Source organism: Furipterus horrens, unplaced genomic scaffold, assembly GCF_987537825.1.
Source record: "Furipterus horrens unplaced genomic scaffold, mFurHor1.1.pri manual_scaffold_2, whole genome shotgun sequence".
Lineage (NCBI taxonomy): Eukaryota > Metazoa > Chordata > Mammalia > Chiroptera > Furipteridae > Furipterus > Furipterus horrens.
This window is the reverse complement of record NW_028327172.1, coordinates 114,978,547-114,993,107: the sequence shown is the minus strand read 5'-3', so window position 1 is coordinate 114,993,107 and position 14,561 is coordinate 114,978,547. Positions and strand designations below refer to the sequence as shown.

The 14,561-nt window shown below is 41.2% G+C and overlaps 2 protein-coding genes across 2 annotated transcripts in view; one reads left to right on the top strand and one right to left on the bottom strand.

Moving 5' to 3' along the window:
- STPG2 (sperm tail PG-rich repeat containing 2) overlaps positions 1-14,561 on the top strand; it is a 268,987-nt gene that overhangs the window by 152,380 nt on the left and 102,046 nt on the right. The window lies entirely within an intron of this gene.
- LOC150019318 (calpain small subunit 1-like) lies at positions 7,569-9,562 on the bottom strand. The gene is made up of 5 exons (XM_090291146.1): positions 9,351-9,562; positions 8,361-8,394; positions 7,973-8,062; positions 7,752-7,809; positions 7,569-7,654 (listed from the first exon to the last, which is right to left on the bottom strand). Exons 1-5 carry the CDS (start codon positions 9,545-9,547, stop codon positions 7,569-7,571), a joined length of 465 nt encoding a protein of 154 aa, XP_090147272.1. The 5' UTR covers positions 9,548-9,562.

Genomic DNA, 14,561 nt, shown 5'->3' with positions numbered 1-14,561 from the left:
TTGTATTCCTTCTTAGTTGTGGAGGGAGATGCAGCATATCTGTCTATGCCTCCATCTTGGCCAGAAATCCCACTTTCTAATTCTTAAAATGCATTTCAAAATAGGTATAACGATACTATTTTATTTAGTTGAAGTGTCTTCATAAAGTTGCAGTAATAGTAATAGTAATAATTATAATGTAATCTAACAATTATTGAGATTTTTTGTGCTAAGAACTATAATAAACACTGCATAGCTTTACATTGAAGCAAGCAATGGTGTTCTGTGAGGTCGCTACTATTTTTAACTCCATTTTGTTGATGAGGAAGTTGAGGCACAGAAAGACTAAGTGATAGCTCATGCAGGACAAAGTTAAAATAAGATGACACTGAAGTTGAACTGAATTCCTAGGTCATGGTGTCTTTATTCAAATAGGCTGCTCCTTCTTTAATGCAGTGAGTAACAAGAACTCATAAATATCGTACTGTCTCTGGGAGAATACTAAGTATTTGTTCAGGAGGCATAGGGATAACTTTTAATGTTTGCAATTACATGAATAATTGTATGTTTGAGATAGTGCACTCTAGGTTCCTAAAGATGTCTGTCCCTTTCACAGGACTGCTCTACATCTGGCCTGTGCCAATGGCCATGCAGAAGTGGTCACTCTCCTGACAGACAGAAGATGCCAGTTGAACCTTGTTGATGAAGAAAACATGACAGCTCTGATTAAGGTATGGAGTAGCCAACTATGTCAACGTGAGATGGATTGGATTTAATTACTTAGAATAAAAATGAAAGTATCTAATTTAGGTATAAGTTATTAGTGAAACTTGAGGAATGTTTACTTTGAATTCCTAGCATTTACAATCTATTTCTCGGCATATACTGACAGGCTGTACAATGCCAGAAAGAGGAATGTGTGAGCATTCTGCTGAACCATGGTGCTGACGCAAATATATTGGGCATCGATGGCAACACTGCTCTTCACTACGCTGCCCTGGGTCACAATACAGAGATAGTAGCAAAGCTGCTTTCACACAATGCAGATATTGAAGCGAGAAATGAGGTATAAGTCAATGGACTTTATTTATAAAATATTTGAAATACATGTCTTTATTTTAGCCACCAGCATTTTGTTCCTCACACACATATACTGAGTATACTATATGAGGCCCTGTTACCATGGAGAGAACTCCAAAGGCAGGTCAGGGAGGGCTGGACAAATGTGGTGTCCAAGGAAAGGGCAAAGCTCTGTCTCCAGCCACCCTTCAGCCCAGAAGGAAGAACTTCCTGCTGGTGCCTGGGGCTGAAGGCCTGGGAGGAGTGAAGAGAAGGTAGGGCTGGCTCCTGTGCATGCAGGAACTTAGGAAATGGGGGCTGCTGGGGATGGGTGGATGGAAGAGACCTAATACTCAGCAGGGGGAGTTGAGTGAGTGCAGGTAAGAAGGGAAGCAGAAGTCCACAGGCCCTGAACACTCCAGGACCCCAGAGTTCTGAAGGTTGCGGCAAGAGAGGTCATGTCTTGACGTTAGCAAAGGCATCCACTTGTGCTCATAATCACTCTGCCAGCCACATACCTCCTTGTCGTTTTCTACATGACAGTGTAGCTCCTGCTCAGCCTTGTGCAGCTAGCTCCTAGTGGGGCTGAGGTTGTACACCTGCAGGGTGCAGGTGATGGCAAAGCAGTTCATCCACTTTTTCTCCTGGACATATTACCACTCGCCACTGCAGCCCTGACAGGAACGGCCTTGGTTGATACAAGTAGGGTCCATTTTACATATTGGCTTGGCCAAAAATTTGTTTCATTTTTTCCCTACACTGGCTCTAGTAGTGAGCAGTTTTCTTTAACTTCCTTCTCAACAATTTTGTTAGATTGTATTGTGACAGCTGTCAGAAAGATTTTACAACAGGAGTCCAGGTGAGTTTGAGAGTATGTTTATTAAAGCTGGGGACAGTGAAGCAAAGGAAGGGCCTAGGGTAGGAGAAGCAACAGGCGAGAGCCGCGGCGGTGCTCTGCTCTGGTTCCCTAGAAAAGTTATAGGAAAGGATTGAGCCAATGCTGGGCTGCTCTTAGCTCACTCAGAAGTCGGAGACAAAGGGAGCCTTGGAGACAGGAGCAGGGGGTAAGCCTGCAGCTTCCCTGGCTGCACAACTTGTGGGGACCCTTAGAGTTTAGGAGGAAGTAAAGCAGGCATGGGTGTGCTCTAGAGAGAGCTCTCACTGATAGCCTTCATTTTGGGGGTTTTCTCTCCTGAGAGTGAGAGTCTTGGAGTGTTTCAGCTGAATATTCATCAGCTTTCCAGGTTCATTTTTCATATGCTGATGGCATCAAAATAAGCATATACGGGATTGGGATTATTATTTGGTCTGCAATACTGTTTTACGTTTATCTTGGTTCTGTCTGGCTTTTAATGGGGTTTTGTTATCTCGTGCCCTGACTTCACCTATCTTTGGGTTGAGTGGCCAAAATGGCATTAATTGGGTCTCTTTTCTCTGTTTCCCAGACCAGGGTGATTTCAGCTATTTCTTCTCTGGTTAGGGAGGAGAGGTAGAAACCATTTGCTCTCAGGTGTCCTTGGTTAGGGGAGATAAGGTCGTGTGATTCACCAGCTTGCTATAAGTTGTTCAAATTGTTTGGTAGTGTTCAATTTTTTTTGTCTCAGTTTCCCCAATCCACTTGCCCAAAAATTTTCCAAGCTTCTTGCTATTCTGTCACATTCCCATTGGAATATCTATCAGTCTTACGAGAAATAATATCATATCTTTCTCCTCAGCATTGTTACTCAAAAATGTGAGTGATTTAGTAGCTTTTCTTGTGCTGAAAATAATTTGTATAAATTAAAGTTAAAATTTTTCTTGATAAGCCATTATATTTTTATTTCTGATTTATATTTTCCTCAAATATAAAATCACTTTAAGGGCAGTTAAAATGGAATTAGAATAAAAACAATTTTTTTGAAAGTACATGTTCATTAGGGTCTCAGGATTGTCCACATAATTGAGAGTATAGTATTATAATGAGCTTTCTAAGAGCTAAGATGAAAAGATATCATCTCATAATAGAAGAAAACCCATGGACCACAAAGTTCATTTGTAGCCTGTCTCTTTTAATTTAGAGTCCATTTTTTAAGAAACCCTTTTGGAGCAGCAGTGACTGATATTGACATCTGGGGTCCTGATAGCTTTGGTAGAAGAGAGTCAAGCAAGTGTGTATAATCTGGAAAAAACCCTCACCTCTGTTGAAAAGCTCTCAAAGCTGTATCCTGAAACTCTTTCATTGACAAATGTTAATGTTTGCTACAGAATTAAGCAAAGTTAAACATTTCTTTAGTACTGGGCATACAATGCACAGTTTTGTAATATTTGTTAAACACAGGTGATCCTTCTGGATCCCTTTTATATTGGGATATAGTACTATAATTCTTGCAAAGTACATATTCCTTGACATATAATTTAAGAAATACTACTCTAGATATATCAGAGAAGGAAAACTCTGACTCCAAAAAACCTCCGCTGCCTTGCGGCATACCTCTTCAGGGGAAAGGCTAAGGGAGTAAACCCCGACAGAAAATCCGGAGCCGGAGTCCCTAAGGCGGTTTGACGTTGTAGTCAACACCGGCAACTCCTGCGGCGCACCTGAAGCCAAGCTGTATTGACTCCGTCTTTCCCTTGGACCCTTCAGCTGCGAAGAGAGGGTGGGTCTGCTGCATGGGCAACAGCAGACCCTCCATATCACCCTGCCCAGGCTCTGTAGCTTCAGCTTCACTGGAGAGGACACTCCAGCGTCATCGCAAGATGTCGATTCAACACGAGAGGAGACAGATACCATGTCACTCCCGAGTCGAACTGCACAGCCATTCTCGGCAGTGCAGATAGACTCTTAAGAAGCTACACCATCGTCTCTCGAGACGGACGGCTGCCGACGACGACTCTAGATATAATCATTTAGGTTATTCAATAAAAATACTAAAAGCATTTACTTCTATGTTTTATGGTTTGGAGATACAGAGAGAAAAAAATAGCCCTCAGCCCTCAAGAAGCTCCTAGTTTAGATGGGGAGCAATGAAATAATGACAGTATACCACGCTGGATAGTGCGACAGGAACAAAGATTCTCGGAACCAGTACAGTAAATGTTTGAAGTGAGTTCTGGAGAATGATGTTGCAGTGGGAGAGGAGGGCATTTGAAAGAGAAGGAGCAGCCAGTGACAGCAGAGGAGTGAAAAGGAAGGGGCTGCTTTTTATTTACTTTCAGAGGATCTTTTATAAGTATTACAATTCAGTTTGGATATGTGTAATTCTATAAATTACAAATTGTTTTTACTGCTTTACAGGATGGCCTCACACCACTTTCACTTGCTAGATGTGAAAAGAGAGAGCAAATGGTAAATTTTTTAATAGAGAGAGGTGCAAAAGTCGATCAGTTGGAAAGGTACAGTTCTTTTTTTTTAAATCTTAGTATTGTTCTAGAGTGGTACAATCAATCACTCAAGTCAACCGAAAGCTCCGAATCAAAAGTAGGTTATTCGGCATTAGAATCGCTAAGGTCCTATCCATGACTCATCAGTATTCATGTTTGACAAGGAAGATTATATCTTCAAGTCAATCGGGGATGGTCAGGGAGATTAAACATCATTCTCATAAATATCCCCTGGTTCAGAGTTTGAGCAGGTAGAGAAGAGATACTAGTTGTCCAGGCCAGGTCCTGACTTTTATTAGTTTTCTGTCCTTGGTATGATTAGCTAGAATAATAGCAGAGTATTATGTTATCTGATTTAATGTGGTAATATATTTATAAATAAATTTAGTTCCAAGTTATATAATAGCCGAGAGGTCCTGAAATACAAACCACAAAGAAAGAATAGCTAATAACTAAAATTAACATTTTCTGAAACCTGCAACGTAGGAATGTTAGAAGCTATGAAAACTCACATTGGGAGTTGTTTGGGATTCCAAAATAGGTTCACCAAAGAAAGTTCATGAACAGATTTTTCCTTTGCTATACTGTTTCTCTGAGCATCTTTTTTTGGCATATTACTTCATTTAATCAATCATCCTAACAACCCTGTAAAATAAGATGGTAAGATTCTTATTTTGTAGAGGGGGATTTTGAGCAAAAGAGAAGTGACTTGTTTGAGAACAAATAGCTATTGGTTATAGTGCTAGGACTTCTGAGTTCAAGACACTTGCCATTATGTCAATCTAATTAATTGACAGAACTATACTGCCCGCAAATAATGATTGTTTCATGTGACATTTTTTCTTAATAAAAAGTTTGTAGTGCTTACAAATTTGAAGTGTGTGGTATAAAGCTTTAATATTAGCTCTGATATTATCTGAAATTCTCTAAGTATTTAGTATATTTGGAAAGTACTTAAGATAGTAATGTTAATTGTCGCCATTTTTTTTTCCTATTCACAGCAATTATCAACTAATTTCTGAATATCAACTGTGTTCTGAAGACTTGGTAAGTCTTCTGATAGTGAATTTTTCTTGGCAGTCTTACCATGGATCAGGAGAGTAAAGAAGTTTTGGTAATGAAACAGCAGTGAAAAAAAAAAAATGAAGTGTTGATTGCACGTATGGTTTTTCTTTCTTAATGTCTTTCTTAATAGAATAGTATTCAGTATTATTTTAAAAGTTGACTGTAGGTAATTTAAAATCTAAGGAAATATTGCATGAAAAGAAATTAATTTATTTAGTCATAACCCCTAAAATTTCATATCATATCTTTATGTAAAGGAGAAAAAAGATTTTTAAGTTAGGATTTTTCAATTAGGATGTTCCCTCTATAATCATTTAACAACAAATTGGACATGTTATAAAAATGAATCTTTTCTTTAGTTTTTACAGAAACTGGTACGTTTAAAGTTCTTTATTTTTCTACTATTGATGTGAAATGTATTTTTTTCTTTAATAGTGAGTGCAGAGTCTATAAAAAACTCTTCAAGCAGGTAGGATTTTGTGGATTTTTAAAAATTATGTTAACGAAGGGAATGGAGAGCAAAGAAACTAACATTTCTTGAGTGTTCTTCCCTGGGCTGGACACTATCGTCGGCAGCCGTCCGTCTCGAGAGACGATGGTGTAGCTTCTTAAGAGTCTATCTGCACCGCCAAGAATGGCTGTGCAGTCCGACTTGGGAGTGACATGGTATCTGTCTCCTCCCGTGTTGAATCGACATCATGCGATGACGCTGAAGCTACAGAGCCTGGGCAGGGTGATATGGAGGGTCTGCTGTTGCCCATGCAGCAGACCCCCCCTCTCTTCGCAGCTGAAGGTTCCAAGGGAAAGACGGAGTCGATACAGCTTGGGTTCAGGTGCGCCGCAGGAGTTGCCGGTGTTGACTACAACGTCAAACCGCCTTAGGGACTCCGGCTCCGGATTTTCTGTCGGGGTTTACTCCCTTAGCCTTTCCCCTGAAGAGGTATGCCGCAAGGCAGCGGAGGTTTTTGGAGTCAGAGTTTTCCTTCTCTGATGTACCCTGACTGGAAGATCGAACCAGCGACACTTAGCTCGCAGGCCGACGCTCAATCCACTGAGCTAAACCAGCCAGGGCCATCCTTGATAATACAGTAATTTAATTTCCTAAATGTTAGGACATGTGAAAAACAAGGGCATCTTCGAGCTCTAAAAAAATGAGGTGATAGTACCTGCTGGATTTGTGATCAGAGTGGAATGAAATATTGGCAGAAAGCCCTTAGCTCAGGAGCTCGCACTTGATAAAAGTCTCAATAACAATGATGTCTAAGACTTACCAGATTACCTAATACACGCCAGACAGTTTTAAGCTTCTCAGGAATATCACTTTTCTCAGTAAAGCCTCAAGACACCAGCCCTACCAGTTATTCCCAAGTCACAGAGACAGAAACAGATTCAGGTTGAAAAATCTACCTGCATAAGGTCATAGGTGTAACTAACATGTACAGACTGTGCTAAACCTTTTGCATGTAACTCTAATTTAGTATCACCATTATCATTCAGCCCACTTTACAGATAGGCAAATTGAAACAAAGAGGCTCAGTAACCTTGCTAAGGGACAGATCCAGAATTGTTTAACCCTATGCTACACATGTATGTGATCACATGACATGTATATGCATCTGCACTAACCTATGTGCTGAGTGTGCATGTATCCAAGATCAGCTAATGGCTGGCCCATGTGCAAGTAGACGTGTTTCTGTGCATATGACATCACATATCTTCATGTATATGGATGTGCCCTTATGTGTGCATGTATGTGTGCACATGGGCATACCTATGGCAGTTACAAGCTTGGGTTCTCAAGCCTAAAAGACCTGGAGTCCAAATTCCTATCCTGCCACTTACTCTTTATTTATAACTTCAGACAAATGACTGCCTCTCTCTGAATCTCAGTTTCTTTACCTATAGAATGGAATAATTCTATATGTCTAACAGGATGGCTGTGAATTACACATAATTGTCAGCTATGACAGCTGATGTCATATGTCCACAGGTGGATGTGTGTTCTTGTGTTCTAATATAGTCCTGTCCATATCTGTGGGTATGAAAGCTACACCCTGACTCCCACTCATGCTCTCAGAAAATTCCTTTTTTACCTAAGACCTCCCCTAGACTGCCCACAAGGATACATCCATCACGGCCACCATGCTGCGACATGTGTCAATGCCAAAACCATCAGTCTTCAGATCAGGGTCTGTGGGGAACAGGTTAATGGTCAGAGGCCAGAGGTCACAGCTACCCCAGCTGCTGTACCTCTAAACCTGTCTAGTGTATTGACCCCAGTCACTCACGTCGGGTCACGACCTTGTTGAGAATGTTCATGAGTTCTGTTGCACTGACCTCCATGTCCTGCAGAAAAGTTTAGGGTGGATCAGTGGTGACTGAAAGGGGTCTGGGCATGTCATGAAGGAGGATGGGAACTTTGGGATTGCCATGGCTGAGTGTGTGTGTGCAAGGGCCACCCAAGGGAAAGTATGGAAGAGTTAGGACAGGTCTGGGGCAGGATACTTACATCTCCAGCCAGCTGGGCAAAGAGCCTCCGGAACTGCCGGACCTCCTCACTCTCATTGGCCTCAATGTTGGAGTAATGGGTTTGTGGGGGCTGCAGAGGAAGGAGATCTCAGAGAAGTTGGGGAAGGGGGAAGGGGTGCCCTGGCCAGTGCAGCCCTTAGTGGTAAAGTCAGAGTGGACTGGGTAGCTAAGTGATCAAAGGAATGAGAGGTTGTCAGTGAATAGGAAGTAGGTAATAGCTAAGTGTGAGAACATGACAAGGGAAAGATTTAATGAGAAGGATCTCATAAAAATGGGAAGGGGTGGAGCTTCTCCAAAGGGACAAAGAGGGGTGCTGAGAAAGGCCTCAGAGTGAGAAGAAAGGTCCCAGGTTGTGGAGGGCAGCTTACCGGGGGTTCTGGGTTATACTGCGCAGCCGCCTCGCTGGAGGGAAACGGGAATTAGCACCAGGAAGCGAGACCTTCAACAGGCAGCCCTAGCCTGTTACCACACCGAACCCCCCCAAGCCCCAGCCTGTCACCCTCCCTACCTGTTCCCTTGGCCAGCCTTATCTATCCTCTCCTGTCCCTATTCTTGCTGCCCTGGCTGCGCCCGTGTGGAAACTCAAGAGACCTGACCTCAAGATAGGCTCCACTCCTACCAGAGCACACCTGCCCAATGGCAGCTTCCTCAATAGAACCAGCCCCTTCGAAGGCTCATTTCATAAAAGCTCTGCCCCCAGCTTCTCCAGGCCCCTAACTCCTCACATCCCATCCCGGGAACTTATTTCATCGCTAGAGCTTCCTGAACTAGTGTCTTCCCAGCACCCCACCCCAGCTCCATTAGTTCCTGCCCCTTGGAGGGATCATTGCTCAGTGGCCAAGACTAATTAGGCCCCTAATTAGGCTAATTAGACAACCTGCTCTACCTCCACCATACATCTCTCTATTTTGATCCAGCCAGTTCCCTGCCTGACTGAACTCCTTCAAGACAATTTCTCCTCTCAGTAGGCCCTAGCCTCTGCTGGGCGCACCGTCTCATTGACCCACCTAGGCCGACTGCGCGGGGCCCATAAAACTAGCCTTGCCCCCATGAAGTGAAAATCAGCCTCACTGGCTCCGCCCCCTTAACGTTCGTGGACGCCGGTGGTGTACAGCCCCAGTAAACACCACCTCCCAAAGCGCATCAACAGATCCAACAAACCACGACCCACCATGTGAAGCCCCGCCCCCATGAACTGCAGTCAAACTCACCAGGGCCCGCCCCCTCAAGGCCGGCTTCCCAGCCTAGGCCCAGCCCAGCCTAATTAAGGCTCCAGGTCAGTTTCCAGGTTACCCCATTCTATCCTTGCTGGACAAGTCTCCAATGCAAGGCCACGCCCCCCTCGGGCCCCGCCCTACCTGATTGCGCTAATGACCCCGCCCAGGATGCGCATGGCAGTTCCGCCGCAACCGCCGCAACCGCCGCCACCGCCGCCTCCGCCGCCTCCGCCTCCGCTGATCAAGCCTCCGAGCACATTCCCTAAACCCCCGCCCAGACCCCCGGCTCCCCCGCCGCCGCCACCGCCGCCCTTCAAGAACGAGTTAACCAGGAACATGGCTGCGACTCAAGATTCCTAAGGAGAAAAAGGGGTTAGGTGGCCGCCTCGCCCCAGACCCGCCCCCCCATAAAAATAAGAACTTCCGGCAGTTGGACGTGGGGTAATAATATGAGGCTTGAGGAAGAGTCCATTAGGGATGGGGTCTCGGCTTCCAGGGAAAGGCAGTTCTTGAGTGGATGCAATAGAGACGGAGGATCAGATTTGAAGCCCCTCCGGATTCAAAGGGTTCCCCCTCGTCAGGCTTGAGTGACCCTGGATTGGGTCTACACATAAGTGTCGTTAAGAGTGCGGTTCTTGGGGACCCCAGGTTAGTGGAAGGCAGCTTTGATGTGTCTGGGCGCTCGAATCTGACCCCCAAAGCTCCAGAACTGGACTACGGGTCTTGTGCGGGTCAGGAGCGCGTATCAGATTCTGGACACTATATTATGTAATTAACACGCATTATATAGTCACCACAACACCTTTGCAAAGTAGTCGCGCTCTTATAGCCTACTTTTCATTAATTAGGCTACTGTGGTTCAGGGAGGTTGATTAATTGACCCATAATTCCATAGTTAACAAGTGGCTGACTGTGATTTCAGTGTCAGCCTGCTTAGCTCCCCAATCCACTCTGTTGTTCCTCAACATACACTGATAAGTTTCTGTGTGGCACTGGCATCAAGATAAAGGTGCAAATCCGATCACCTCAGAACGTCCAATCTAGCTGTGTGTTTGTTAACTCCGATTTAGAGTTTTCTTAAGAAGCTCAAGCAAAAAAAAAAGAAGCTCAAGCATTTGTCTTAATATACTCAACAACTGCAGTGGTAACTAGTACTTTGATTTTCACAAAAACGATTTTAGGGCACATCTCAGTTAGCTATAGCCACGGAACCATAGTTTTTTCCTAAGGAAAACCTAATCAGGCTAGTATTTCTAAGCGTAATGATACCTATTCTTTTTGATATAAATTGTTTTTCTGTAAGTGAAAAATATCTATGTATAGACCATGTTATATTAATTAAATTCAGCATCTATTCAGAGGTTATTTCTAATTCATTTCTCTACTCACTGACTTCCCAGTCTGGTTTTCCCTTCAGGCTACTAACTTGACCTAGTTGTGTGAAGTTTTTTCTTTTCTTCCTAAGGTCCTTTTTCTTTCCGAGACGTTTGTTGTATTTTTTAACTTTCTTCTCTGCCTTTTTTGAAGTCTTTCTCGTTGGGTTATATTTTGCGCTTCTGACTACTACGTGTTCTCCATTTTTGTATAGACAATAGAATTTTGTATAGACATAGAATTTTAGGATTTTAAGGAATTTTAGCGATTAATTAATCAAAGCACACTCTACTACTTCAACCTGTGTTTAACATCCCGGTAAACCTGTGTTTAACATTCTGGCCAACTGCTGGCTCACATAGAGAATTTGAAACTCAAAGAAATTAAAGTGACTTATTTGGATATGGTAAGTGGTGGAAGCAAGATGTAAATTCAGCCATTTACTGGATTTTTAATTCAGCCTTCAGTACTTTTGGTAAGACAAGTAAACTTCAGACTTTGCCAATGTATTGGCTGTCACCCTTTGTGGGAACTCCGAGTGTGTCTTCACTGAGTAATTAGTTCATAGGTTGGGAGAGATGGAGGCAGAAAGGATAACTACAAGCTTTTTTGAAAACAAGCCAAATTTTAATTATGTCAAGAAACTTCATTTAATACACAGATAATTGATGTTTCAGTTGATTTTTTGGTTGCTCTTTAAAGAAACACACTCATTTTTGTTGGCTTTTTTTACTCTAAAGGCTTTCTGACAAAACTGGAATTGATGATTCATGGCCTGCATCAGACGATGAAGACTTTGGTTTTGATACCAAGGTAAAGTGTACTGTCATGGAATTAATTTTCTTGCTTTGATCTAGTTTTGTGTAGCACTTACTATTGAAATTTAGTAGTGGACTACCTATCATTGTTTTCTGTTTGTAATGGAAAATTGGTCAAAGCAAACCATTGTTGTAGAAATATAATGTGTTGCTTTTTTTAAACTTCAAGTATTGAAGGTGGTGGCTGAAAAAGAAAAAGGGCCAGGACATATATAGTGATAGAAAAATTATATTGGAGAAAGGTTTCCCATGATAAAGGAGATAGGAAATTTGGTCAAGGATAAGGATTTTTAATGTGACTTTTAAATTCTACCAGAATGATTTTTATAATACTCATGCCTAAATGAACTTTTAGTGGATCCAACTAATTATTGTAAGAATCATGAAGTCTTCTTAGTGTCTATCAGTTCCAAAACTATATATCTTATAATATATAGTTGTTTTTCGTCTTTGACTGCTTTTATTTTGGTGTTATGTAATTGTTAGGGAAAATGTTGTCTATTTCTAACTTGGATTCCACATTTTAACTGAAATAATATAAAATGTGTAAATGTATGTATTTATTCAGTCAGGTTTTAAAAAAATTAATTTACCTTTTAATTATATTTTTCCCTTTGTCACTTAGCCCCCTTGTAACAACACCCCCCCCCCCACAATCACCACTCTGTTGTACATGTTCAAGAGTCCTTTTATCTTTTTGCTTGATCCTTTTACACCCAAACTTCCCCCAGCCATAGCTGTCATCTTGCCCTCTATCTATGAGTCTGTCTCTGTTTTGCTTATTTTGTTTGTTCATTAGATTCCATAAATCATGATGTATTTGTCTTTCCCTGGCTGGCTTATTTCACTTCGCATAATGTTCTCCAGGTTCATCCATGCTGTCGGAAAGGGTAAAGCTTTTACTTTTTTCAACAGCTGAGTAATATTCCATTCTGTAAATGTCCCATAGTTGTTTTATTCACTCTACTGATGGACAATTGGGGTGCTTCCATGTCTTGACGATTGTAAACAACGCTTCAGTGAACATAGAGGTGCTTATGTTCTTTTGAATTATTGGCTTGGTTTTCTTCAGATAAATTCCCAGAAGTGGGAAGGTTGGGTCAAAGGACAGATCCAATTTTAATTTTCTGGAGTATCTCCATACTGCTTTCCACAGCGTTTGCACCAATTTGCATTCCTACCAAGAGTGCAAAAGCATTCCTTTCTCCACATCCTCACCAGCACTTGTTGTTTGTTGATTTATTGATGATGGCCATTCTGACAGGTGTCAGATGATAATCTCATTGTGGTTTTAAATTTGCATTTCTCTGATAATTAGTGACATTGAGTGTCTTTCGCTATGTTTATGACCATCTGTATGTTCTCTTTGGAGAAGTATCTATTCAGGTCCCTTGCCCGTATTTTAATTGGGTTGTTTTGTAAGTTCTTTATGACATTTGGGTATTAACCCCTTATAAGATGTATCAGTGAATATGTTCTCCCATTCAGTGGGTTGTCTTTTTATTTTGTCGATGATTTCCTTTGCTGTGCAAAATCTTTTTAGTGTGATGTTGTCCCATTTGTTTATTTTTTCTTTTGTTTCCCTTGCCTTAGGAGATATATCAGTAAAAATATTGCTATGAGAAATGTCCCAGATTTTACTGTCTATGTTTTCTTCTAGGATTTTTATGGTCTCAGGTATAATATTTAAGTCTTTAATCTATATTGAACTTATTCTTGTGTGTGGTGTAAGAAGGTGGTCTAGTTTCATTTTTCTGCATGTATGTGTCCAGTTTTCCAAACACCATTTATTGAATAAACTATCTTTAGCCGCTTGTTGGTGCTTGCTTCCTTTGTTGAATATTAACTGACTATAAAAGTGTGGGTTTATGCTTGGACTCTCTATTCTTTTCCATTAATCTATATGTCTGTTTTTATGGTAATACCATGCTGATTTGACTTGTGGCCTTATAGGATAGTTTGATATTAGGTAGCATGATGCCTCCAGCTTTGTTCTTCTTTCTCAAGATCACTGTTGCTATGTGGGGCATTTTGTAGTTCCATATAATTTTTTGAAATATTTGTTCTAGTTCTGTGAAATGTGTCATTTGAATCTTGCTAGGAATTGCGTCGAATCTTATAGATTACTTTGGGTGGCATGGACATTTTAATGATGTTAATTCTCCCTGTCCATGAACACAAAATGTCCTTCCACTCACTTGTATCTTCTTCAATTTCTTTCTTCAGTGTTTTATAATTTTCTGAGTACATGTCTTTTACATCCTTGGTTTTGTGTATTCCTATGTAGTTTATTATTTTTGTAGCTATTTTAATGGGGTTGTTTTCTTATTTCCCTTTCTGTTAGCTCTTTATTGGCATATAAGAATGGAACTGATTTCCGGATATTAATTTTGTATCCTGCTAGGTTGCTGAATTCATTTATCAATTCTAGTAGTTTCTTGGTGGAATCTTTGGGGTTCTCTATGTAGAGAATGTCATGTCATCTACAAATAAAGATAGTTTTACCTCTTCCTTTCAATTTGGATGCCTTTTATTTCTTCTTGTCTGATTGCTATGTCTGGGACTTTCAGTCCTATGTTGAATGAGAGTGGTGAAAGTGGACATTTCTTGTTCTTGGTCTTAAGGGGGATGTTTGTAGTTTTTGCCTGTTGAGTGTGATTCTGGCAGTTGGTTTGTCATATATGGCCTGTATTATGTTTAGGTATGTTCCCACTACTCCCACTTTGCTGAGAGTTTTTATTATAAATGGATGCTGGATTTTATCAAATCTGTTTTTTTTTTCCCTGCATCTATTGATATGATCATGTGGTATTTATCCTTCATTTTGTTTATGTGGTGAATCACATTTATTGATTTGAAAAGGCTGTACCAACTTTGCATTCCCAGGATAAATCCTACTTGATTATGGTGTATGATCTTTTTGATGTATTGTTGTATTTGGTTTGCTAATATCTTGTTGAGGATTTTAGCATCTGTGTATAATTGGGAATATTGGCCTATAACCTTTTTTTTTGTAGTGTCTTTATCTGGTTTTGGAATTAGGATAATGCTGGCCTCATAAAATGAGCTTGGGAGCCTTCCTTCCGCTTGAATTTGTTCAAAGGGCTAGAGTAGGAGAGGTGTTAGTTCTTCTCATACTTTTTGGTAAAATTCCCCTGTG

Coding starts and splice junctions, on each gene's coding strand:
- LOC150019318 (XM_090291146.1), bottom strand. CDS start 9,547: ATGTTCCTGGTTAACTCGTTCTTGAAGGGCGGCGGTGGCGGCGGCGGG. Junction 8,063..8,360: donor AGTATAACCCAGAACCCCCG/GTAAGCTGCCCT, acceptor CTTCCTCTGCAG/CCCCCACAAACCCATTACTC. Junction 7,810..7,972: donor TTGCCCAGCTGGCTGGAGAT/GTAAGTATCCTG, acceptor ACTTTTCTGCAG/GACATGGAGGTCAGTGCAAC.